This window comes from Engystomops pustulosus, chromosome 1 (genome assembly GCF_040894005.1).
Source record: "Engystomops pustulosus chromosome 1, aEngPut4.maternal, whole genome shotgun sequence".
Lineage (NCBI taxonomy): Eukaryota > Metazoa > Chordata > Amphibia > Anura > Leptodactylidae > Engystomops > Engystomops pustulosus.
In genome coordinates this window covers 68,976,821-69,003,754 of record NC_092411.1, presented here as the reverse complement: position 1 = coordinate 69,003,754, position 26,934 = coordinate 68,976,821, and the positions used below count along the sequence as shown (strand labels likewise).

The 26,934-nt window shown below is 41.0% G+C and overlaps 2 protein-coding genes and 1 long non-coding RNA gene across 8 annotated transcripts; 1 reads left to right on the top strand and 2 right to left on the bottom strand.

Moving 5' to 3' along the window:
* Window positions 1–1,200: 1,200 nt before the first annotated feature.
* Window positions 1,201–3,441, bottom strand: LOC140122711 (uncharacterized). The gene is made up of 2 exons (XR_011854358.1): window positions 1,798–3,441; window positions 1,201–1,714 (listed from the first exon to the last, which is right to left on the bottom strand). It is a non-coding gene; the product is annotated as an uncharacterized lncRNA (long non-coding RNA).
* On the top strand, window positions 3,196–13,459 carry DIABLO (diablo IAP-binding mitochondrial protein). Its single transcript, XM_072143833.1, has 6 exons — window positions 3,196–3,351; window positions 3,683–3,797; window positions 6,048–6,176; window positions 8,109–8,219; window positions 10,843–10,939; window positions 12,676–13,459. The coding sequence occupies exons 1-6, from the start codon at window positions 3,302–3,304 to the stop codon at window positions 12,885–12,887; spliced, it is 714 nt and encodes a 237-aa protein (XP_071999934.1). The 5' UTR covers window positions 3,196–3,301; the 3' UTR covers window positions 12,888–13,459.
* Window positions 13,460–16,482: 3,023 nt separating this feature from the next.
* Window positions 16,483–26,420, bottom strand: B3GNT4 (UDP-GlcNAc:betaGal beta-1,3-N-acetylglucosaminyltransferase 4). 6 transcript variants are annotated; one of them, XM_072143798.1, is made up of 3 exons: window positions 26,281–26,420; window positions 20,991–21,057; window positions 16,483–19,947 (listed from the first exon to the last, which is right to left on the bottom strand). In XM_072143798.1, the coding sequence occupies exon 3, from the start codon at window positions 19,928–19,930 to the stop codon at window positions 18,836–18,838; it is 1,095 nt and encodes a 364-aa protein (XP_071999899.1). In that variant the 5' UTR covers window positions 19,931–19,947; window positions 20,991–21,057; window positions 26,281–26,420; the 3' UTR covers window positions 16,483–18,835. The 6 variants fall into 6 exon arrangements, with proteins under 6 accessions (XP_071999899.1, XP_071999916.1, XP_071999907.1 ...); XM_072143815.1 differs by having other exon boundaries at window positions 20,998–21,057; XM_072143806.1 differs by lacking the exon at window positions 26,281–26,420 and adding an exon at window positions 26,165–26,199.
* Between the last annotated feature and the right edge of the window lie 514 nt (window positions 26,421–26,934).

The following is a 26,934-nucleotide window of genomic DNA, read 5'->3' as shown; positions in this document are numbered from 1 at the left end:
CCGGAGGGTTTCGGTCACTTTGGAGCTGCACACCATTTTTGCAAAGTCAGTGCAAACTGGAAAGTTAGGCTGCCAGTTAAAAAGGTTTTGTCAGATAATTAAGGAAAGTAGAAGCAAGTACCAAATTCATACCAATAACTTGCAGGTTTCTCTAATTTTGATCACTGTTCTTTTACAATTATCTCCATTACATTTGTATTCTGTGATTTATAAATAAATAAATATAAATCATAAATTATAAATATAGAAATAGCCTTAAATACTGCTAATTTACATGTTAGGATATATTCACATAGGACTATGACATTTAGGAAATTATGTGTTGTTCTCTAATTCTGATCTGCAGTGTATATTGTTTAGACATTGCAATCCACAGTCAATAATTTTAGTCCACAGACTTTAATCAGACACGGATTGTAGGAAAAACAGAGGAAAGCAGTCGGCGTTATATATGGAAATGGCCATTCAGCAATGTGGAAACAGCTGCATATAAGCCAGCGACATTCTATTGAGTTTTTTTGTGGGACAAATTGTAGTTTCTATTAGTATAATTTTGTAGTTAATTTTTTTGGATAATTTTTATATTGTATTGGACATGAAGTGTGTTTCTTGGAAAATGACCACCATCACCCTCCCGTCATGAAAGAGGTAAAGGATCTGGCTACGCCTCTCCGGCTTAAGACCCCTGGCATTGTATGAGAAGAAGGTTAAGACGGACATAGTATACAGATAGGTGGAGCAGAAAGTTCATTTGCCTGGCTTGTTGGATTAGAAAGGGAGAAAGAAGGAGGAGACAGGGGAAAGAACAAACAAAGAAAACATTTATAATAAAGCCCAGGATGTCAGGAATATCACTGGGAAACTAGGCACTAGAAACTTTAGCTAGTAGAGCTAGATGCAACACTCTATCACTGTCCATAAGTGGGGGGAAGAAAAGACCAATGTCCACCTTTGTCCGGGCAGGATCATGGGTGCCGAATTAATAAGAGACCATTCTGGCAGGGCCAGCATAGGGATCTCAAAGGTACCAAAAATGTTAGTTGGTCGCCAATTTTTCTGAAAACTGCACATTTCCCTTCTGTGGGAATGGGATGTCTCTGTCGTTCAGTGCCAGCAGAAGGGGTTTTAGAGTTTTATGCAGGTATAGAGTGTGGACGGCAAGATCCAGCAGAACAATAACGTTGGATCCCTTTTGGTCCCTTGCATGACGAAGTGTGGCTTTTTTTTTTTTCTTAAAGAACTGGTTGCAACAAACAATGTCTCTCAGTTCAGGTCAGATTGCCTAGACCCCAGAGTGTAGTGTATGCAATCAATCTCAACAGGGGCAGAGTTGGTCATTCCCATCAATTCAGTAAAAAATGCCTGTGCCCACTCTTCCAGCTGGGATGAGTCAACATCCTCTCTAACCCTCCGGAACCTCAAGTTGTTGCGACGGCGTCGGTTTTCAATATCATCAAGGCGTGACAAAATATCAGATGCACGTGCAGCATGTTATTGAAGAGAGTGTGGATGGCCTCCATTTCTGCTACCCTGTGACCAATATGGTGGATCTCCTTCTTGAGACCAAATCACTCATGTAGTCTAAGGATCAGCCCATACATCTCCTGTTTGGTGGGTATAGCCTTAATGTAGTCTCAGTCCCAACAATCCTTTTCTGCTGCAGCAGCAGGGGGAGAGGTTGTCATGGAGGGTGACTGTTCAGGTTGTGAATGAGCTGCAGAATTAGAAGAGATCATTAGGGAGGACAAAGACCACACTGGGAGCTGAAATGGGCTGAAGGGCTCTGAGTCTACTTACCCAATGGTAGAACTTGTCTTGTGGCTTCTGAGAAGGCAGCAGACTAACTGGAAGATGACTGTGGAGGTTTGAGAACTGAAGCCGGAGATTGGGAGGACTGCGCAATCTCAGCGTGGCTGGAGGAGTGAAAAAGTAGAAGACACTCGATTCACTCTCGGGCGTAGTGAAGGTTTTCTCACTCCTCCTTCAATGCACCACGCCAGGAACTGATCGTATTAAGATGTGTGGAACACAGCTAGATTGCAGGACTGGACAGGAGCTCGCAATGTGACTTACTCCGCCATCAGTCAGCCATGTCACCTTTAAATATTTTTAAAAGACGTTAAGGTATGACATAATAATATAAATGTGGCATCTCCGTGATTGTAATGACCAAAAAAATAAAAGGGCTGTGTCTTTAGGATTGCATAGTGAAAGCTGTAAAACAAAGTCTGCTTGACTATGACTCAAACACATTTTTTTTTCACACAAAGAACACTTAATAAATTCAGTCTCCATGTAGTTATGATTTCACTATGCCCCATACAAAGGGACTACTGACAGAGTTTCCCGGGAATCCTTGGGGTAGCCAGTCAGGAATAAGCTCCCTGTTCCACTAGTCTTTATTTTCCAGCACTGTTGGCTAAGGTCAATCAGTGGGCAACAGCGACATCATTGCATGACGTCATCTGTCCAAAGTGGCTCCCATGATCCCCTGTCACTTCCAGCACAAGGATTTCTGGAAAAACCCTTTAAAGTCACAATCAAAAACGACCATTAGGAGAAAACCTTGTCTGACACTGACACAAAGATTCCATTCCAGATTCCCCCTGACCTGTGCCCACCATAAATAAGAAATATAGAACACTTAGTTTTTTCAATTTCTTTCCTCTGAATAAATCACACTTTAAAGGAAACCTACCACCACAAATCTACCTCAGATGCGGCTACTCCACGCCCCAGTAGCCGCATAAGTAAATTTAAATATATGTGGAATAAAAGTTATCAAAAAAGTGAGGGGACGTGAGGATTAGCCCTTAAAAGGGCTATCCTCACGTCCCATTGATGCACCTACCACCCAATCTACCTTTATAGGTAGATTTGTGGTGGTAGGTGCCCTTTAACAAATCCACTAGTTTAATTAGTGCCATCAAGTGTCCAACTTCTTACATCTTCATCTCCATTCCAGTGAACAGACTAGAATAATCACTTCAGAGAAGGTCCTGCTTCTAGTTACTCCAGTCTAGTTTGCTCAGTACACTAGAATGGAGTTACCAGAAGTAGGTCTCCCCCTGCTGTCCATATTATACACTGATCAGTAATGAGCCGGCCAGAGCGGAGTTAAAGCAACTAGGTTGTCGCGCCTCCAAAACCGCGGTCACGTGATCTCTAGGGGACATCACACCTACTTCCGGTAACTCCAGTCAAGCAACTACTTCCGGGTCTGGGCCCCATTTCCGTCTCCAGCTGACGTCACGTGTTACTGTACAGAAAGTGGTTGGCACTTCCTGTTGCCTCCGTTAAGATGGCGTCGTTCAGTAGAAGAGTCTTGTGGAGTTTCTCCCATCTCCTCAGGTACATGGAGCCGGTTAGCGGCGGACCGTAGTGTAGCGTAGTGTCATATGTTACCTGTGTTACAGCTGAGCGCTCGTTACTGTGTGTCAGTTTCCTCATACCCGGCTTGTGCTGTGACCTGCATTGTGTCTCTTGTTGTTCTAATCATAGTTGGTAGCCATGTAGTCAGGTTTATGACAACCTGTGACTCTACTGCTTATGAGAAAAGATATAGTACAAGTCCCCTGACAGGCTGCTCTGGGTGGGGCACCCTGGGTATTGTAATCTGGCTGTGGCCACATATTATACAGTGATGTGTTCCTAATCTCTATCTTCTTGTTGTTTTCTCCAGACAGTCCAGCCCCGTAGTATTCAGAAGACACGTCTCCAGCTTCTTTAGAGGGTCATGGCGTCAGGTGCTTTCAGTGGGATTGGGGGCCAGTCTCTGTGCTATTCCAGTGGGGCAGGTAAGATCACCTGACATGCAAATTAAATTATGATTAATTATGATTAATAGCATTGCCCTTATCCCTAAATGGTCCCTTTCCATGGCTGCAATGTAAATTAAAAACTCGCATGCATCTCACCTGATGTAAGCCCAGTACATGCAGTGTTACCTGCACTGCCTTGCCTCCTTTTTCCTGTTTGACAGGTCTCACTGCTATGACATGCTGCTGCGCAGAACATTGAGGGAGAGCTTTGTTACATCATTGGGAACTTCATCTGATGTGACCAGGGTAATGTCAACTTATCTTTACATAGTTACATTTGCAAAGTCTACCCAATGTATGTATCTGATCACATGAACTCTCGGCATGTTTTCATGCACTTCTACTCCTCCCCATCCTCCATGGAGAAATGCTGTGATTTCATGTGATCAGATACATACATGGGGTAGACCTTTCAAAGGTCACTGAGTAAAGGGCCTTAGATAACATAACCCTGGGCACATGACATGTAGATGGAAGGAACCAGCCTAGCAGGATATGACCTTCTGATGACTGCTAAAATAAGATAAAGTTGTTTCATGGGGTTGTAAGGAAAACATTTTTAGCTAGAGGGGAGGGTGTCTGTTAGTTAATGGGGCTCTATAGAAACCTGTAACTAGCTGTATTTGTGGAAATATGATAGGTTCTCTTTAATACATATTGCTATTTATTTAATACTAAATTAAAGGTTTTTGCCAAGAATTATAAACAATGGCCGATCCACAATGTCAGATATCTGCAGTCAGATATCGATTGCTCAATCATAATTCCTAACAAATTCCTTTTGTAAAATATTAACAACCAGTCTAGACCTACACAAATCCCTTACATACAGGGAAAGAAACTGGCACAGAGCAGTAGCCAACAATTCACAGTAATGTCAACCTATTTAGGCCCAGGAGCAGAAGGAGTAGCTGTTGTTCGCGGGCATTAATTGGCAAGATTAGTTTTACAGCATTTTTTTGTGAACTTCAAGTAGTTCTTTGTTAATTGTATAATTGAAATATAATTTCTAAGTTGATCATTAGAGATAAATGAATGCATACTTTAGGTTTAGTTTCAGTTTCCTTGGCCCCTAGCATCTATGCATGCCTGTGAAACCTAAAGTTCCGGTCCACTCATCTCTTTACATGTATATTAATGATAATTGGAGTATCTGAGACTATGACTTCACAATAATATAATAAATGATGTTAAATGTCTTTTTCTATTCATGGTTTCTATCTAAGGTTTTAGGCCAGGGGCCATCTTCTCAACCTAAACCCTTTAACGGCCTGGCCCTTTTTTGTTTTTTCATTTCCATTTTTCACTCCCCACCTTCAAAGATCTATAACTTCTTTATTTTTACACGTAAAGAGCTCAGTTACGGCTTGTTTTCTGCATAACAAATTGCACTTCATAGTAACAGTATTTATTATTCCATGCCATGCACTGGGAAGCGGGGGTAAAAATTCCAAATGCAGTAAAAATGGTGAAAAAAAACACATTTGCATCATTTTCCTGTGGGCTTGGATTTTATGGCTTTAACTGTGCATCCAAATAACATAACTATTGATGACCTTTTCAATGGTACAATTTTTAGGACAGTATGACCTTTTGATCACTTTTTAATGAATTTTTAAAATATTTTTCAAAATGGCAAAGTGCCATTTTCAACTTTAGGTGCTATTTTCCTTACGGGGTTAAACGCAGTGAAGTACTTTAACCCTAGGTTGTCTGATTGATCCTATCAATACTACAGTATGGCAGTATATGGGGATTTTCCTCTTCATTCATTACAATGTGCGATTTTAATTGAAGACCCAAGGCTGTCGTGGCGACAAATAACAGTATGCAGCAAAGACTTACTGGAGAACTTGGGAGTGGTGAGGACTACTCGGCTGCATTCACCACTACCTGGCCTCCTGCACCAATGAATGCTTCCATCAGTGCTCATTGGACTCTGGGTGCGGGAAATAACTTGGGGATTTACAGGCAAAAAGTCGCAAACTCCGGCCAACAGTGCAGAGGGGAAATTCCAGACAAATTTATTAAAGGGTCAGAGGCCAAATTTGACTGGGTTTACAGCTCCAGGGATGGCCTTATGACTGTCCCAAGGAGTCTGTCTAATGATAAATAACCCCCTATGTTCTTCAGAAGTAGAATTTTTAATGCAGCACTGATAGTTGAGCTGTATGTATGATTTATTATGAACTGTTTCTTATTTTACTTCCGCATGTACAATGAAAGAGATCAGATCCTGCATTATCAAATGAGCATCTAATAAAGAGAGCGGCAGCTCTGGTGACAGACAGCACACAGACCCTTCTGTCACAAACTACATATGCGCTTATTGATTCCCTCACAGAATACACTAAGGTAAGAAAACTATAAATAATGGGACCTTTTCCTGTTCTATATTTCTTATCTTTAAGAATTTTATTGATTCTATTTTATTGATTTTTCATCATATTCTGCATGCAGATGTCTTCTTGAGACAAACTGCAGAGCAGACAAGGGGAAAAAATCTGAAACGCATCCAGAGTTGACGTCTGTTTTAAGTCATTTAACAAGAATTGTCTGAAACATGTAAACTGCACGTACAGCCTCATCGGTATGGAATGTTCCTTCTAAAATTCTTTTATGTGAAATATCCTATTAATATCCTATATCTTATCTATAAAAAATCTCCCCCAAACTCAGGCAAATATGACTTGTTTTTTGTGTCATATTAAAGATTAGGATCTCCTCTTTTTCAGTTCAGATTTCACAAGTCAAGCTTACGGCTCTGTGAGATACCGAACCAAATATGCACTCGGCTAAAGATGTAGTTGAAAATCCAAGTTGCAGATATGGATTGTTTCGGTCTATTTTTCTGCCTGTATTTCCAGTTCTATAGCTTGCAGAACTATAAGCTGAGATTCTTATCTTTAATATGACACACACAGAATGTTTCAAGGTACTACAAAACAAAAGCTACAGGCTTCTGAAGTGACACTACCCCAGAAACCACAAAATTTGACTCATCTCACATGAACGTGAGGTGAGAAGAGTCGTGTTTTCCTGATTTTGGGGGAGATTTGGATGAGATGTCATATTAAAGAGGGCATTTAGAAAGGACATTTCATATTCTACCTGAGGTAACTAGTCATTTAGTGGGGTAAAACCAAGTGACCAGGGCTGTGGAGTGGGCTTCATGATAAAATATCCACAAACATATGGAAAGACATAATGGAAATAAAGGAAATTTCCTTTTGAATGTCTTTTTCTATTCTGGAAATAAGGATTTAGGCAAGGGGTGAACAACAACATATTGTCATACTACTCAACTTTGGTTGTTGCTGTAGGACACTAAACCAGAGCAAAGCATACACTGCCACCCCTTCAATTAGAAAGATCACAGTACAGCAATAAATGCTGCAATCAGAGCAGACAGCGATAAAAATGGAGAATCATCCGGAGCAGACAACGATAATAATGGCAGGAGAGGACCTGTGAGCAATAGAGTTCATTGGTGCAGGAAGCCAGGAAGGTCCTCTCCTGTTGCTCCTCTCTGGGCTGATGCTTGATGTATGACCACCAACAGGAGTGGTAAATATTTGTCAGCTGTACTGCTCCCGGGTCCTCTCCTGCTCCTGGCACAGTTCTGCTTCGGGTCCTGATGCTGCAGCATACAACCAGCAAATGGAGGAGAGAAGAAGCTGCAGTGTGGTCCAGGGAGCAGAAGGCCACTCACGAAAGGAGAGGATTTATTTATATTGTGTCTGCTGTGGAGGTCTCTCCAGTAATACGTCTGCTCTGAATGCAGTGTTTGGTAGCTGTACTGTGGTATTTAGAATCTCTGCAAAGGCGTTTTGTTCACTACTGTTGTTGGTGCATCTAGGGTGCTGCTCCATAAACACTTTTATCAGTTATTGCATTGACTGTCAGCAGGGTGTGGACTGCAACTAATGGCTTGACATCATGACTGCATGTGGCCTGTCGCTGCTGGTTGGGCTTTCCTCTTCTAGGCTTTTAGTTGAGATGAATGTGGTTACACTTTATGTACATGCTCAGTAGTGATGTTCCTGTGATCTGTAGCAGAGGAGCAAATCACTGTGAAGGATTGCCTGAACTTCTGTATGGTAAGGAAAACAAGGCTGTGGAGCTAGAGTTGAAGTTAAAGAAATCTAGGAGTCTTAAGTTTGGCTTATCGACTATAAATGGAACCATTCACCAGCAGATCTGTAAAGTTGCTTTTTGTACACTTGCTTTGGAATGTATACAGCACTTGTGAAGTAACTTTATCTTTTTTTTTAATTCTGCACACAGGCGGTGTACACACTTCTCTCTCTACATAAGAAATATACATCACTTCTGGACAAGATGAACTCTAGTGAAGAAAGTGCAATCTGTCAGGTGATCATTGGGGCACGTGTGCAGGTAAAGTGTCTGAAGTTTGTCAAATTCTAGCTTCATAGTTTTCTTTGCAGCCTTTCCTTTTAATAATTTCAAGGTTTTATGACGTACTGAATGCAATGAACAGTGCTGTACTGCAGGCTTCTGTTCTCTGTAAATTGGCTTATCATAGGGCTCATAGTTATGGACCCCAATGTATAGGTGCTCATTCTTAAAAATGTATTCACAGCTGTGGCTTTGTTTCTACACTTTAACATTCAGTGTAATTGTGAAAATTAAACAGTGAGCTGATAAGTCTTGAAGTCTGTACATGTGAGACAGCCCTCATTCTAAGCATACTGAAATTATGTCTTCCAGTAGGTGCCACTACTTCATAGAGTTTTCTCAAACTCTCCTAGATACACGGTAGATTTTTCCTCAAGCACGGATCCACCCTGCTGCAGGGTAATACTTCCACATGAAAAGAAAATTCTGGATCCAGCTTTTGTGGAGATTAAAGCCGCTTTTATTAGTTAGTTCATGGCATCCACAGGTAAAATACAGGTAGAACGGTCAGGCTTGTCAACGCTTTCCTAGCACACTTATGTGTTCTTACTCATGACTAGGGAGTGTGATTGGCCATCGGTGTTAAATAACTCGGCCATGCCGATCAACCACTCCCTTCCCGTCACATTTACCAATATAATGTTATCAAAGTACAGTGTGCTATTTTGTATTTAATGTTTGATAAACAAGGAGAAACTCTTGATTCCTCCAATCGTGATTTCCATAGCGGATAGCTAAGTACAGGTCCGTCCCGGACTAACCAGTGTGGTATCCTCAGACTCATCATTTAAGTATTTAATATTCTTGAATAACATTTTATAAACGGACACCTCCGGTTGGTCTATTGATGGATACTGATTTGCATAAACAATAACATGAACAATGACAGTACGACTGATAAATCTACCGTTACAAGACAAATGTCAAAGGAAACCAAACAGAAAAGACCAACATTGGTATTAAATTACAGCCCACAATTCCAGTACATTAAAACATTGTTTTGAAACATTTGCCACTTCTCAATGAAAACCCTGTACTAGAAAAAATACTTATGGGGGATGTGGGATTGTATCCAGAAGGAACAAAACCCTGTTCAGCATTCTGTCTCCCTCAATGGTATCAACCATGTACAACAAGAAAACCTGGTTGAACCTTATGGGTTTTTACTAATGTGGGATTACCCCCTGAAAGACCTGTTGCTATGTAAAGAATGAAAAAACACTCACAGGCAACAAGGGTGACACACAACTTACCATACAAAGCTTTATAAACTGTAATAGCACCAATGTAATATACACCATATTCTGTGATGAGTGCCATATGCAATATATAGGCTAAACAAGCAGAAAACATCTGAAAGATGGCAGAAACCCGGAGGGAAAAAATTTATCAGGGGTGTCTAGGCACTTTGACTGCACATGAGGGTAAAATTGTCAACTTGAGGGCATATAATTTTTATACTTTTATTGCTTGTCTAGTTCTCTGGCAAATCGGTATCCATCAATAGACCAACCGGAGGTGTCCGTTTACAAGAATATTAAATACTTGCTGATGAGTTGGAGGATACCACGCTGGTTGGTCCGAGATGGACCCGTACTTGCTATATGCTATGGAAATCACGATTGGAGGAATCAGTTTCTCCTTGTTTATCAAACATGGGACCACATGACAGGTCACCTGACTAGGAACTTGAGTGGCGTCGGCTTTCCTGGGCAAGGGATCACAAGTTCCGTTCAGCTGATACAAACAATATTATGGAATGTTAAACATGAATTTTAGTAACAGCTGCTAGATAGTATTGAATGTTTGTCCCAAGAATCAAGTTTTATGTATATGAATTCAGATATTAAATACAAATTAGCGCATTGTACTTTACATTGTATTGGTAAATGTGAGGGGAAGGGAGTGGTTGATCGGCACGGTGGAGGTATTTAACACTGGCTACTCATACTCCCTAGTCATGATTAAGAGCACATAAGTGTGCTAGAAACGCACTGACAAGCCTGACTGTTGTACCTGCATTTTACCTGTGGATGCCATGAAGTAAGCTGGATCCGGTATTTTCTTTTCATGTGGCCACTACTTCATAGCTGAAATGAGGTTTGACAAGTATTTGGGGAAATCCTATTGGAATATTGTTAAGCTGCTTAGTGGCATGGATCTATAAAACCTGCAAACGGGTTTCCTTCAACTAAACATATATTTAATAGGACTTAGAATGGGGATGGTAACATAACATGGTTCTCCACTTACTGATGTGACACATGCAGGAGTTGCTCATCACTGGCTGAGGTGCAGGAGACTTTCCTTTACATACTCTTCATCAGGTGTTTCCTGTGACTTTTTTTTTTTTTTTGGATCATAGTCTTCGAATATTTGCTCACGTTAGATATTTCAAATCCCTGCAACTCAGATGGGTTAGGTTGATACGGTGTCACCATGATCTTTTTTAATAGCACTGTAGCTAAAATAAGGTCTATGGAAGTAGGCCCGGGATATACACGGAATAGGCAGCTAGGATTTGGATTGGCTTTAAAGATTTGTTTTAATTATTAAAGAAGGCGCTAACTACCCTTGTGATTTATTTTGTCCTCATGTGAAGATGAAAAAGTTGCAAGATGAATACCTGAAGTATGAGGCCAGCTGGACACGTGCTGTCAGTCTCTCAGAGATGGCAGCTGAAGCTGCTTACCAGGCTGGTGAGTATTCGGTGCACATTATTGTAACGCTGACATAGCTGAGCCCATAAATCTACCGCCTCTGGCTAAAAGGTGGAATATTGGGTCTCCATTTCCTTGTTCTGAAACTAAAATTACTCTCTTTAGTAAGTAATTAAAGGAAACCTACCATTTAATTTGGTGCATTATTAAGCAAACATACCTTGAGAATGCTGTAGCTACACTGATGCAGGATCATATCTTTGTTAATCCCTGAGCTGAGTGGTTTTGCTGAAAAAACAATTATAGCATTCCTAGGACCTAGGGAAAGCTGGGTCAGCATGGCTGCCTCGATCAATACATTACACAAGGGAGCTTGCAATTACAAATGGCGGTTAGGCAAGCTTGACTAATCGACCTGAGCTGGATCACTCCTACACAGCAGCTGTGGTATGCTGCAGCAATTGATTATTCTGTCTGGCAGAGAGAACAATGATTGCATCATCCTGGCCTGGGAGTTTTTCTCTGCAGGAGAGGATAAGCGTGGAACCAAGCGCTGGAGGAACCATAGAAGGGGCAGAGTTTCATTAACATGTTATCTGTTTTATCAGCAAAACCACTAAGCACAGGGATTAACCAAGATATGATCCTGCATCAGTGTAGCTACAGCATTCTAAAAGTATTATCAGTACAAGGTTCACGTCCTGCTGTTGTCACAAGAATTATCTGCCTGATTAGAACGTTTAAAAGTCTTTTAAAGATATTAAAGTCTGCTAGAAATAGCCATAAGTATTCATTCAGGCTTTTCAAGGTATTCCTTCGTGTGTGTACATAATTGAGACAGACCTACTATATACAACTACTGATAATAGATGTTACAGCGGGAAGCTCGTCTGTGCTCCTGTGATTGCGCCTACTTGTTTCTTGGTGCATGTTATCCGATTTCGGTGGGCACATATGTGTTTGGATTGCCACCTGAAGGTGTACCTTGAAAAGCCTGAATGAATACTTATGGCTATTTCTAGCAGACTTTTAATGATCTTTTGAATAAAGATATTAAAGACTTTTTTAAACGTTCTAATCAGGCAGATAATTCTAGCTACAGCATTCTCCAGGTATGTTTGCTTCATAATGCATCAAATAAAATGGTAGGTTTCCTTTAAACTTTTTTTCTTGTTGGACCATTTTCACATTGTCCATTATTTCCTCCTTTCTTCTGAAGTCCTTTTTTTTCCAGTAAATGTTTTGCAGTACAGTTTGTACTTCAAAATAGCACTTGCTCATAGATCCAGACACTGTAACCATGGGAATCTTCTTATCTTTGTTATCCATGGCCTCCTTCCTTGGTAAAGCTAGTTAAAGCGGCTGGCTGCCATAAATAAACGTATTTCAAGGAGCTGCCCGGACAGGACTAATCAACCTGAGCTGAGGGATGCTGCAGGGACTGATTACTTTTGCCCGTCAGGGACAACACAGTGATGATGCACTGTGCACTCAGCTTATGCCTTCAGCCTCCCCCCACCTCCTCCTAGCCTCCACTGAGCATATGCTGAAGGTTTCCTAGGGATGTCACTGGTCAGATAAAGACAGTGACATAACTATGGGAACAACACAAACATTGGCTGCTCCTCTTCCCGCCTTCAGGTGGGGGAGGCAGTAACACATCCTACTGTATAAGCAGGGCATGTTGTGTGGAGCTGTACTAAATCGCTGGGCATGTCATACATATGATTTGTGTTTTGATATTTACTGGTTAGTTGTCTGTTTCTCCTGTCTAGGTGCAGACCATGCCTCCGTGACTGTAAGAAATCACATACAGTTGGTGCAGATTCAGGTGGAAGAGACCCGTGAGCTTGCCCAGAGAGCAGAGGCCCTGCTGGTTGCCTCTCAGTCAGAGGAAATTATGAAGACTGTTACAGAAGACAAAAAGCATCCTCCTGATGAAGGCAGTCCTGAAGAAGTTCCTGAATCTTATCTGCGTGAAGATTGATCTGTGTTATGTGCTTCTCCCTTCTACATTGAACATACTAGTAACTACAGTGTACTACTGATGTACTAATAATGTGGGCAGAGTCACCGCTGGATCCTCTGCCTTATAACAACGTAAATAATCTGCCTCAGAGAATCCCTCGCTGTGCTCATGTATATTCGTGGAAGCTGTCCCTGGAGTAATGTGCTACATCCCTTGGTGCTGAAGCCGTCCCTGTCAGATTTACCAATAATTTCGACAAAGCAACAAGAACAATGACGGTAGCATTACCTTATAACAACTGCTGCCTCGTACTACGTAGTCCCTTATTGTAGCCATCTGTGTGGGTAAACTATGTGGGTGCCACTTACTGAAGCGTTGTGGTACAGTACTGCCCACTCTATACAATCACCTCATGTAACAGCTTATGAGCTGATAAGCACTTTGTTCTATATCTTTCTTCAGCTTCTCGTATGCGATAGTTGTGTGATACTTGGTTTTGTCACTTTGTATTCTTAGGAAACCATCAGACAACCTAAATGCCAAACGTTGAAAATATTTTTATTGATAATTTTATTAAAACTAAAATTGTATTTGGCTTTTTCTGTGACTGTTATTTACAACAATGGTGTACATGTAGCTTGTAACCATGTGTAAAGATGGTGGTGCTCAGGCCGCCTATCAGCACAAGTCTTCTGGGTTCCTTGTGTTTTACACTGTTGGCAATGTCTTTAAGTTGAAAGCAGAGGATTAAACCGCTTTCTGAGTGTGATTTTTATAATGTGGGTTTCTATGTCCAGGTCGCGTGGCCAAACCTGAACAAAGGGTCCACTCATCTCTAGTGAGGAGGCCATCTGTTATGATATGTGCAAAACATGGCTGCAATCTAGAAGGCTGGCATATTAGAAAAGCTTTTCCAATGGTAAGGTGATCATGTAGAAGATATTAGAAGTTATTAGAGATTCTCTACAGATTCACATGTAGGTTATATACAGTTGGATCTAGTGGCACAGTAGAAATATATAAATCAATTTAATGTTGCAACTTTTATGTGTTGGTAATTTGTAAACCACAAGACGTATAGCAAATCTGATTGCAGTTATTTCCTTTATGTTATTTACTTACACAATCCTATGGACCAACCCTGAAACTTCTATGACTCTTTTAAGGACATGGTACTCATGCCCTAAAGTCTACAGCAGAGTTTTGCCTTTTTCATATTATTGAAAGCGCACTGAGATGGAACTTTAATGTGGTAGATGGATAGAACCTGTATCTTTTTGACTTTTATATAGGAGGGATTTAAGCAGGGAGGAGGGTGGGGGCATTGCCAATTTTTTTTTTTTTTTTTCTTTTTGTAATTTTAAATTCTTTTTAAATGGGTGTGTGGGACCTCTAAACTACTAAGAATAAAAACACCAGTGTGCAGAAATTTTTATTGAAGGTGCAAAAGATGGTTCCAGTGAAATGGCCTAAGGTAATAACAAAAAAAAATTTACTAATCCTTAGACTTGAAGTAACATAACATGTATTCTTTTGTATATAAACTGTTTCTTTGTAATAAATAGATGAATACTCCAGGTTTGTGCTCTCTTCCATGAGGATGTTATATTGGCTTCTATTAAGTTGCCAAGCTACATTTGCTATTCCTCACTATATACACAGGTGATGTAACAAAGCACAGTACGTCACACATGCCGTAATAAATGCTACTATTTTAAAGCGGTTGTCCACTTGTAGCAAACTTTAACAGGATACAGGTGGCTCCATACTTGCTGAGTTCAGTCCTTGTACCACAGACCGTGCAGAATCCTGCTTCACAGAACAAACCCACTCTTGGAGTCAGGACTCTGAGCATCATATTGAGAACAGTGTTCCAGCTTCCCTGCTGAATAGCAGCGCAGACACTGTAACAATTATTATTTTTAACCATTTTGAAAGCTGGTGAGACTGTTCTCTGGATCAAATACAGATGGATTTGCATATTGGAGTAGAACACTAACTTATTTTTTGGTTTTGTTTGCATTTGGGAGTGGGCCTTGTTAGTTGCTCCTGTGTGTTATCTGTGAGTGAATTGCACTCCCAATAAGACTACATGGGCTGGTGGAATCCATATTCGGGCATGTACTAGCACAAGTCCTGAAATCTTAGTCTTGTACAGAGGGAGCTTAAGTATAATAATCTAAAAGGGTCACTCATATTACACTTACCCTGTTAAAGTTGGTCGGGAAATCATGTGACAGCAGGACTCTGGCTTTCAGTGGATGGAGTGGTTATGCAGTCATTACACGTCCTTGTCAAGTCGCTCCAACCACTGGAAGTTGTTCTGGGCTCTTTGGCACATTAAGGGGTTCACCACTATCATTAAACTTTACAAGGGTGAGTACAAGACTCTAAAAAGGACAATATATGTGATTAATGTTTGTCTGCTCCCTCCATCTGCCGATAGGCAGCAGGACGCAGGAAGTTCCAAGTCCTGCAGTCCCAGTAAATTTAGTGTCTCTATTCCTCCTCAGTCATAACCACTTTCTTGGCACTCCTCTCCAACCACTACTATGGGAATTGGTATGTGTATTGTATATACAGTAATATCTGCTCTTCTCCCTTCATCCGTTAGAAGGCAGCAGGGCACAGAAAGTCCCAAGTCCTGCTGCTGGCGGTTCACGTGAGCCACCAGCTTTAAACAAACTTTACTAGGACAAATACTACGAGTCACCCTTGTTCTCACCCTGGTAAAGTTTGATTGTGGCCAACCCCTTCAATTTGTCAAAGAACTCTAAGCAACTTCCAAAGAGATGAGAGGTCAAATCCATATATACAGGCAGTCCCCGGGTTACGTACAAGATACGGTCCGGAGGTTTGTTCTTAAGTTGAATTTGTATGTAAGTCGAAACTGTATATTTTACCATTGTAGATCCAGACAAAAAAACATTTGGCCCCAGTGACAACTGGAGTTTAAACATTTTTTGCTGTAATGGGACCAAGGATTATCAATAAAGCTTCATTACAGAGACTCTACAGCTGATTATTGCAATCTGGGACTATAGTAAAGCATTCAGAAAGCTTCACCAGAGATCAGAGGGGTCTGTCTGTAACTATGGGTTGTCTGTAAGTCGGGTGTCCTTAAAGGAAACCTACCATTTCAAATGGTAGGTTTAAGCTGTAAACACCGAGCACCAGCTCAGGGTGAGCTGGTGCCGGTGCTTAGTTTCGTTAGTGTTAAAACCGCGGTTTTAACACTTTTTAAACTTTATAGCATAAACTGCTTCGGCGCTGCGTGCGCGCGCCTACATAGGAAATGCCGCAGGCGTTGCGCGTGCACGGTCGCGCGCAGCACCGAAGCGGCTTCTGCTATAAAGTTTAAAAAGTGTTAAAACTGCGATACCGCGGTTTTAACACTAACGAAACTAAGCACCGGCACCAGCTCACCCTGAGCTGGTGCTCGGTGTTTACAGCTTAAACCTACCATTTGAAATGGTAGGTTTCCTTTAAGTAGGGGACCGCCTGTATATATATATATGTATGTGTATGTATGTGTATGTATGTGTATATATATATATATATATATATATATATATATATATATATATATTATATATAATATTTTTTTTTTTTTTTTTTTTTGTTGTAATGGGTGACAAGTTTGATAATTTTTATATTCATTTAAATTTTTCAATTTACCATTATGCCAGCAGAGAACATTCCCTGTATCCCAGGTAACTAATCCTATATTCTCAAAGGAACACAAGAAAAATAGAACAAGCATCATTTAGGTCTCTGGGGTAGGAGGGTTCTTATAGACTCCGTGCCATATGTGGATCATTGTTTATGTTCTAGTGATTTTCTATACGAATTATTATACAGACATTGTGCAGACAAAGGGACAATATGAGAGCTCTTTAAAAGAGAACCTTAAAAAAACAAACAATGATGTAACTGCATTGTCAGATAAGGTAACAAATCTGATAAACAGCAAAGCAAAACATGCTGCCCCTCGGGGGAAAAGACTGCTTGAGGAAAATAAAAATTACAGCTTCAGAAAAGCAGTGACGATGTACCACACATGTAATATCTGTTCGTATAGTAATTTTCTGACTATTTATAGATGTTGATTCTCAATAACAAGCTAAGCTCCTGTAATCTGCAGATGTAAAAGAAAATGGTCAGAAAATAAATGAAATTCACCTTATTGTAGCATTAAAGATGTTTTCCTGGCCTTAAAATACTAATGACTTAATGATTTAAGGATAGGTCATCATAATCAGATCTGTGAGGGTCCAACATTCAGCGCCATATTCTGATGGACTTTATTTTAACATCTTTCAATGTGGGTTAAGTAGATTTATACTTTTGGTATAGCAGCAATTGTACTCAAAAAATAATTTAGTTTAGCTACTGTCTCAACACCTTTAAAAAAAAAATAAAAAATACCACTTTATAATATACTGTAATATAGAAGTCTTCAGTATGTCTTGGTAATATAGAAATACTAATGACAGCTATGGGAGCCTTTAATAGGCTTTTGACGGTCACTATCCAATTGGGGACTTTAATGACGTCATGGAGGGCACTGACCGGCATTTAAGGATGATATGATTTATCTAGTATATTATACAATGGTATTGCAGAATATTTTATATGTGTGTAAACTGCCAAGGGTTCAAGTACCCTAGGGGGGGTTGAAAAAAAATTGTCACATCGCCAAATTTCCGATTAAAATATAAAAAAACAAAACAATTATTCATGGCGATGGATGCCATATAAAATAGCACCTAAATGTCCAAAATCAACACTATTTCACCATTTTGAATAAAAGAAATTCGAGTAAAAAGTGATCAAAAGGTGGCTGTACAGTTTTCAACATGGTTTCAGTCTGAAGGACTGCATCTGTATCCGCCAGCAGTACAATAGAGCCATCCAGGGGCGTCACTTGAGGGGTGCAGAGAGTGCGTTCACAACAGGGCCCAAGAGGCTTAGGGGGCCCATAAGGTGTCACTTTCCATTCAGAGAAGACTAATGCTATAATCCATATATTGTAGTTAGGGTCCTGGTACAGACTTTGTTATGCCACTGGAGCCACCCTCCCACCCAGTCTATGCAGCAAAGTTGACAATATAGCTACACTGCCTATGGCAGTGGTGGCAAACCTATGGCACGGGTGCCAGAGGTGGCACTCAGAGCCCTTTTTGTGGGCACCCAGGCCTTCATACCAACCGAGTTTGCCAGACAAGACGTGCCATGGTCAGCGGCATTTTAATGCAATATCCTTGGCTGCCACAACTACAGGAGGAGCGTGAAGGTATGGACATAGATGGATTATCGCTGGAGCTCCTGCTCCGGGTCCCCTGTTTCTTTCTCTTCAGAGAACCCTGAAGGGAAGCTACAATCCAAATTTCTCCATCTTTCTATCGTATTGATGAACTCATGCCGCCAATACGATTGAAACCTGTGATACCATAAGTTACTACTAAAATTGTCATGCTGGCACTTTGTGACTTGTAAATGGATATTGATTGTAGTTTGGGCACTCTGTCTCCAAAAGGTTCACCATCACTGGCCTTTGGTGACTTCTCCTGATCAAAATGCAAACTTTATGTTAAGTTTTCACTTTACTTGTTATTTAAATTAGTTTTTTTATACATACTTTTCTAGTAACACATGGAATATTTTCCATCACCAGCAATCAAAAAAGGCCCAAAATTGCAGTTCCTAAAAAAATCCCTATCAAGTATTTCAGTGGCTTATTTTTTAGGAATGGGAATGTGGACCCATTACCTCTACCTAGTAATAAACTACATTTGGTGTCTCTTCTGAACGGGAAAAACACTTTCTAAAATGCTTTTCGATCTTCAGTGCAAGAAACAAGCACATCAGGAAGAGAGTTAGGACTACACACATGTAAATTTCTCTGTAATGTAATATGTAAATTTCTGTAAGAAGGGAATCCTCATCATAGAAGTGTTCATCATTTACAAAGACTTTTTAGACTGTGCACAGTGCATCCCTTCATCGCTCACTAAAGTCCACATGATCCACATCTCTGTAGGGTTCAATTTGTGAACTACCATTAGCCCTTTATACAAACATGGATCAAATGGATTGACCGGTTTACGGATACCAAAGGTTTTGAAACCCGCATGAAACTGAGGGGTCACATTCATCTTTTCAAGGCACATGCCAACAAATACATCATCAATAGGAAAGAGTTCAGTGGCTTCAGCTGTGCTCAGAAGACGCTGGGTAGTCCTTCTGGACATTAGGTAGCCACCTCCCCCCGCATATAAGGGATAATGACTCTCATTGTACATTTCATGTGGAATAAAATATTTTACTTTTGTGTTTCTTATTGGAATGGCTCTGCTGATCACATCTCCAACAAATAGGTCATATTCTGGATCCATCTCCTGGAGAAACTCCACAATATTGAATGTATTAATGAAAACGTCATCATCGCCTTTTAGGACGAAGCTGGTGTGTGAACATCCTTCCGCAAACCATCTCAGAAAATGGAGCTCCTTTAGTGTGAGGTTAAAAAAATTGTCTATAAAATTCCACTGGATAATATCATTGAACTCCTTGTGTTCATAGGATAAGAGCTGGTCTAGGGATTGAGCCGGCACACTGGCCTCAGTCTTACCAAGCAAGAACAGAAGCTTAATCTTCTTCCCCTGAATCTCCTGCCCTTTCCCCCAGGTATTTCTTATAGCGATCCTCCTATCAATATTAATAGGAAGTGACTTAATGGCTAACAATAAAAAGGTATCTTTTTCACATTTCTTAGGCACGATAAGAGTTGTAAAGTTCCTGCAGTGTCTGTACATTAAGAATAAGCGATGCAGCTCAGGAAAGAAGGAGGAAACATTGAGTGTCGATGCATTGGGATAACATTGGACGACCCTTTTTGATGGGGGAGCCCAGAAGGTAAATTCTTGTTTTTGTGTCTCGGTCTTTCTCCGGACAACAGGGTCAGCCTCTATTTTAGTGTCTTTGTAAAAGTAGATAAAAAGCCCAAACACTGACAAAAACAAGGTATAAAGCACAAAACCTCGCAGTCGTAGAACCATTTCTGTATAGGATTTTCCTACAAAATGAACAAAATATAAAAAAAGAGAATGAGGCCAAGAAACAGTGCATTAAACTTTTCATAACTAGTTACATCTAGCAGACTGCATTGCAGGGATGAGAAATCCATTATAGCAGTTTATGTAATAAATATCTGTAAATATTAATTAAGACATCAACATTTCATCAAGCAAGAATAGGAGAATTCTTAATAGAGACATGGGGTTTGCTGCATATTGCAGCAAACACCCCCCGCTAACACCCAAGACCGGTGCTAATCCGTTGCCATAACTCTCTCTCGTTTCGGCAGATCTATAACAATGTGTGATTTGCAACAGACAACTTTAGGTCTGAAAAATAGTTAATTAAGTTTAATAGTTTAATTAATAAAACCCTAGACCTGATATAAAAATAAAAAAGTAAAATCCTAAACATGTTAGATATCACCATGTCCCAAAATGTCCGGTCTGTTGATAACAGTTGATTCTGGTGTGTCACTCCGTAACGGAAAATAGCGCCAAAATGTCCAAGCCACCACTTTTTCGCCATTTTGCAACATATAAGAAATTTTACAAAAAGTGATCAAAAGGTCATACGGTCCACAAAATGTCAGCAATGAGAACATCAGCTCATCTCACAAAAATGTACCACCTTACACAGGTCCGTACATCAAAGTATGAAAAATGTATTAGGGTCAGAAAATGGCGAAACGAAAAATAGTTTTTTCATACACAAGGTTTTCATTTTTGAAAATGTATGAAAACTCAATAAAACCTGTATAAATTTAGAATCCCAGTGATAAAACTGTAAAACCCGAACCCACAAGAGAATGGCGCAAATGCGTTTTTTCACCGATTTTACTGCATTTGGCTCATACAGTTCTGTACATGGAAAAGTTCTAGATTTTTGAAGGTGGGGAGCGAAGAATTAACAAAAAAAGACTGCATCCTTAAGGGGTTAAAAAGTACTACAATTAATATAGCTATTTTGCCGTTTTTCATGTCATGTGAATAAGGCCTAAATAATACAATACACAATTTGTTCATTTGATTTTATACATACCACTTACTCTAATGGCTGCTTCTCATTGTTTTTCCTTGTTCTGACTAGTAGGGGTAAATGTGGCAATCTGCAACAGGAAACATAAGGACTCAGTGAATACAAACATTATAAGAACTGGATTGTAAATCAGGAACACACAAACTGCACCACAAATCTCTTCCATATACTTCTCATGCTATCAGTAGAAATAAGATTGTCCTGCAGTATCTGTATCAGTCACTGTCAGCTGCTGCACTATCATGTGATGCCTCAATTAATAAAGATTTACATGTCCCTCCATCTCAGACAGACAATGCCTTTACAGTATAAAAAAACCTATATAAATCTGTTATCTCAATGATCGCACATCTGTAATTTTAACTTCCCAGTACACTGCACAGAATAATGAATGGGGCACATTTACTAAGAACAGTAGAAACTGCATTAAATGCAGTTTGCCTGTGTACAGTGCAGAGGGCGCCAGATTCAGGATTTCTGACGCACTTTCTTCATGAATCTGGCGCCCTCTGCACTGCTCCGACAGTGGTGCACCTTTAACATAGGGCGTGTGACACAATTCTGTCAGACTTGCATTTAAAATATGGTGCGGTGCACAATCCGACTGCGCACCAGAACGCCCCTAATTTGTGTTGCAAGATGCCTAGTGCAGCTGTGCCACAAAAGGGTCGGATGTGACACAAATGTGGTGCGGGCACTTCTTGAATACCTGTGCAAGCAGTTTGCACTAGAAAAAACGTGCAAAGTCCAACAGGAAACTGGCACACCGCCCTTAGTAAATGTGTCTCAATATGTCCTGCAGACAACTCCTCATACTTGTCTGTGGTCTGGGGTGTAGGGGCCGATCCTTTGCCCCTACAATTATCAGTTATTCGGTGCCACATTACCAGAGCGGGCAATTACTCCCATCGAAAATAAAACATAGCAGTAAGAGGGGAGAAGAAAGGGGTTGGGGGAAAATATTGGCACACATGGAAGAATGGGAATGAGGTACAAACATCTGGGATGTTCGGACGAGCGGCCAAGCAGGTGGTTGTACTGTTCAACAGATCCTATGCTGTTGGTATTTTCAGGGCAGCACCACAGATTACAACTGTAAGAGATAATAGTAAAATGGGGGATCCATCTTACCCATTCTACTGCCATGACAAGTAAACCATCTCCTTGGTGCCGCTCTTCAGCTTTGTAAAACAAATTCTTTTCCAAGGTAAAATAAAAGGGGGAAAGTTTGCAGACTAGTCTCCGGACTCAAGTTCTGGGTATAGAGGTTCTGCAGCCCTGAAAATATGCAGATCTAGAGGCAAATGTCCTGGTGTCAAGGACGTGGCATTTTTTTTTCCTTGAAAGCAAAACCAGAAGTCTGGGCAGAGAAAGACACCCCAGTGGCCGCTAGGAGCCCCACCGCAGATGTAGTTCCAAGAAGATCTGAAGGAAAGACCGGCGACCTTGGCTTGGCGTGTTCGTATTACAGAGTTTCTCACTTTCTAACTCATAATTTGGCTTATCACCTCACCTTGTATTATCTGATGTTCTTGTTTAATGGCTGACACACAAACTAGCTAAGCGTAACTATCTGAAAGCTAAAAGGCATTTGCCGTACTATATTTCTTGTTCTTCTGAATTTCTCTTTTGTTTGTTTGTATAGAACTTGTGTGTTAAAGAAAAGCTAACAAAAAATAGATTTTTGAAAGAAATTTGTTGGCAGTTCTACATGTAGAAGTGTTTTTTTTTTTTCCCCAGCTTTTGTGATGCAGTTTCTGAGGTCAAAGTCACTGGATATTATCAGAAGGCAATACATAAAACGGATAAATTGCAGTTAACAGTGACTTTAATGCCCCAAAACTCCCAGACTTCTGGCACATGGATGTGCCAATTCTCAGCCATGAAAACCTGACATTTTCTTCCATTTTACACAGCTGGTTCCCCATCGGCCTGGTGCGGATCCTCAAACTATAGTCGAAAAAAAGTCATGTGAAAAATGGTTCTGACTGGGACATGCTCTACTTTTAATGGATCGGTTGCACGGTCCGTTAAAATAACATCCGTGGACACTGATCCATGAAAAAGTGATGCATTTTGTTGATTCGTGTCCCGTTTTTCAATATTGTCCGATATACGTATAGACAAAGCTGTGGGCCTTCTCAATCCGCTGATCATCAGGGGTGCTTGGTTTTGACCCTTCATCAATCAACTACTCATCATCTGTCCTGGGTATATGTCTTTTATAAATAAAGTACCCAGAGAAACCCCTTTAACTGTCAATAATGTATTCAAAGGGGAAAAAAAATACAGAATTACAGCATGGCAAGAATACACAACTGAAAGCTAAATTTACTGACCCTATAGCTAGTCAAGCACCAAATCACAAACCCACATAGTAAACAGATAATGAAGTTCAGTTCCCCTTCAATTCTATGAAAAGGAAGTAACAAGTTTTTTAATGCCACAAAAAAAGACCCGTCCACAGCTCGTCATTTTATGCTGAAAGCGTGTTTTTTTCCAAAGAAGCAAACACAGTGATCAGGTGATCAGCGCAGGTCCTGCTTCCCTTATCACCGATCAGCTGACTATACATTTCTCCAGCAGCAGATATGACTGGGGGAAATGTAATATTACAGGCAGGTCATTCTACAGGCTATCCCTGGGTTACATACAAGATAGCTTCTTCAGGTTTGCTCTTAAGTTGAATTTGTATTAAGTCAGAACTGACTTCTTGTCCCAGTGACAATTGGATTTCCAAATTTTGTGCTGCCATGAGAAGAAGGATCAATAAAGCTTCATTGCATCCCTGAGTGGAGCCCAGGTAGACATGCTCAAGCGGTGCTACATGACTTCTGTGGGTCTCCCAGAACTTTCATCTAGTCCATTCATATGAAGCATTCAGGGGGACTTCTTATTATGATTAGTAGGGATCCAGTGGGTCAACAGTAGCAATGGAGACATTAAAAAAAATCTCATATACGTGATGCAGAAAAATATCCATGTACAATAACATTTCAATTCTTTCTGCAGATTTTCATCTTGGATATCTACCTTTGCAAGGTAATATTAATAGCAAATCGGCTTGGCTATTCTCAAATGTCCCATTGTTGTGACAAGAACCAGGCATGAGTGGCCACCTCTGCCAGGATTGGGTGACCAGTTTGATGCCATAATTGGGATAGATGGGAAAGCCCCTATAGGCCGAGACATACTTGTAGAACTAGGCATGTGTTTGCTACGGTAAAAGCATACCCCTGGTGACTTAAGATCTGAGCATAGCGATTGGGAATTATTCCCAACCATAAGCCACATAAAAGTCCTACAGCGCAAATTGGTTTTAAGTCGCCACATGTCAGGTATTGCAGCAGATTCAGGTTCAGTCTCTGAAATGTAAACATTGAAGGCCGGGTCAGCAGCACAAAGGCTGAACCTGAAATCAGATGCTTTAGGACTAAAATACATAAATGTGTGGTGTAGGTGCTTCAAGGAGGTAGCTCCGAGCTGTAAAAATCAGACAACTAGGATAACAGAAGGACTACAAAAACGGATGCTTGGAAAACGTTTCAGAATCAGACAATGTGACACTGGGTATGAGGGCAGATGGTCTAAGGGCTAAACACACAAATGTTCTCTGTGAATCCCGTCTGCATTTCCTGACCGAACTCTTTGCCAGGAACTGGACTCCAAGCGTTATAGTTATATGTGATGCAAGGAGTCACCAGCTTCTTTGTGGGACAACAGCGCGGCATTGTAATCACATTCTCAATACGAGTTTTTGTGGTGGTCTCGTACATCATATATAATAATGCAGCTTGGAGCCCCGTCCCAGTGTTCGATCCATGAAATGAAGCCACCACATGGTCCTGGATTAATCTAGCACATTTGTGTGTTTTGCCCACAAACCCAAACTACCTATTTTTGTAGTCCTAGTGTCAGATATTCACAGGTCGGAGCTTCTTGAAGCACATACATAAAAAAAAAAACTGAACGCACTAGGATGGCATCTGAGTGCCCTGCGTTTTTTTCATGCACGACACAGATGAGTGTAGTGCAGGCTGCAATTTTATTGTGAAGGATCAGATCACCGGACTGTAAAAACCTTCTGATGTGTGCGCAGCAAAACAGATGCCCAATGAGTTCTGTCCTAGACCAGTAGTCATCTGGCTGTACCGTAACAACACCACCGGATCACAGCAGACCCATACCAACTGCTGGCGCAGGTCTGCTGCGATCCGGTGGTGTTGGTACGGTACAGCCAGACGACTACTGGTGTAGGACAGTAACAAAATTTTATTAAAAGCTGCAAATGCAGAAGGGATGGTGGTGACGCTGTGTTTTGTTTCTCTCTTCTATAAATTCTATAGATTATAATACGTTTAATAATGGTGGCATGGTGGAGGTTTCTGTGTTTGTTATTAGTGACTGATTTGGTAATTCCATTGAGAATTTAATGAATACATTATGTGACAGATCCAGGGGCGCTAGGGGTGAGTGAGGGCTCAATAAATGTAATGTAATAGCTATGAACAAGACTGCAAGATGCTGGGGTGCAGGAGATATCTTAAAAAAAAAATGTTGGGCCCAGCTGATGATCCAGCTTTCCAGGACTCCTGATAGCTGAGAAGATGTGGTGGTGACCTCTGATGGAGCCCACCATAGATGTGACCCATCTCATACAGCCGTCTATGGGGGGATGGACTATTCCGTATAGAGCGATATACATTACGGTCAGTGCAGCTGCTATCAGCCCGTACAGACATGACACGTACCTTGTGTGGGGTCAGCTCTGTGACCCGGAGCAGTCCCGGGCTATGAGCGGACGCTGCGCATGACCTCCGCCCGGTGTGTGTGTGAGGAGATGGAGACTTCCCGGGAGGGGGACGCTTCTTGGATCCCTCGGAGAGTCCCCGCCAGCAGAGGAGGACGCCCGGTAATCCCGTGTGTGCCCGGGTACGCCCGCTACGCTTAACCCTCCGCTGTCCGCAGCCTGTGAGGTAACCATGAATAGCTGCCCCTAACAACCGCCCGGGAATCACAGACACCGACACAAAGCAGCCCAGGCTTCCTCATGGAGAGGATACACGCCGTGCATGATAAGTAGCAGAGGGGCGACCACCTGTCACATGGGCAGCACCAGGAGGAGGCTCTCTATACCTTCTACATACAGGCCGAGGGTGCGTGTAACCTGTACGTACCAAGGTTACAGCGCATCTAGCCAGGACTCAGGTGTGAACAGAGACTGACAAGGCTTCAGCTCAGTTCACATTTGCATTGTAGCTTTATTTATCGCACTGCAGATGCCCCCACTTACCATTGGTCCAGCGGAGGCGTCCATTGCTGCTATTATTCCCATCACAAACTATGGGATCTGCATAGGAGGCTCAGCACGGATCCATGGAGCAGGACATGATGAATTACCGCAGTGCCACATCCATTGCCCCAGGGATTAGAGGGATCAGGTTGTGGCTCTATCATTCTTATGGAGACACTAGGGCAGTGTTCTCATGATGCATTTTGGATTTGTTTCTATTGCATTATTGAAATGCATTGCGAAGGCATTAAGCAAAAATAGTATCCCAAAACGCGTCATGTGAACACAGCCTAATACAGGGGTGAACATGATGTAACGGTGCAGCCTGATACAGTGAAAATATAAAAACATTTTTTTAAAAAACCCTTATTTTTTGTTGATCAAAGAGATAATCACGGTTGATTTTATTCAAGAGTTCCGCAAACAAATGATAAAGAACACAGAGAATCTGCTTCCCAGGAGGAAAATAAAAGCTTTGTGATTGATCTTACAAACTAAATATATAACGTGGGGCCGTTCACCTGGACAATGATCTCAAGCACAAGCCTAACGCAGCAATAAAGTGTTTACCCAAAAACATGAATATTTGTAAATTAAAAACTAGTCTAAGGCTGTCTGCCTAAAACTCTATGTTGGTTAGATCCCTTGGTCTGT

Coding starts and splice junctions, on each gene's coding strand:
- DIABLO (XM_072143833.1), top strand. CDS start 3,302: ATGGCGTCGTTCAGTAGAAGAGTCTTGTGGAGTTTCTCCCATCTCCTC. Junction 3,798..6,047: donor GTGCTATTCCAGTGGGGCAG/GTAAGATCACCT, acceptor GTACAATGAAAG/AGATCAGATCCTGCATTATC. Junction 8,220..10,842: donor TCATTGGGGCACGTGTGCAG/GTAAAGTGTCTG, acceptor CCTCATGTGAAG/ATGAAAAAGTTGCAAGATGA.
- B3GNT4 (XM_072143798.1), bottom strand. CDS start 19,930: ATGGTTCTACGACTGCGAGGTTTTGTGCTTTATACCTTGTTTTTGTCA.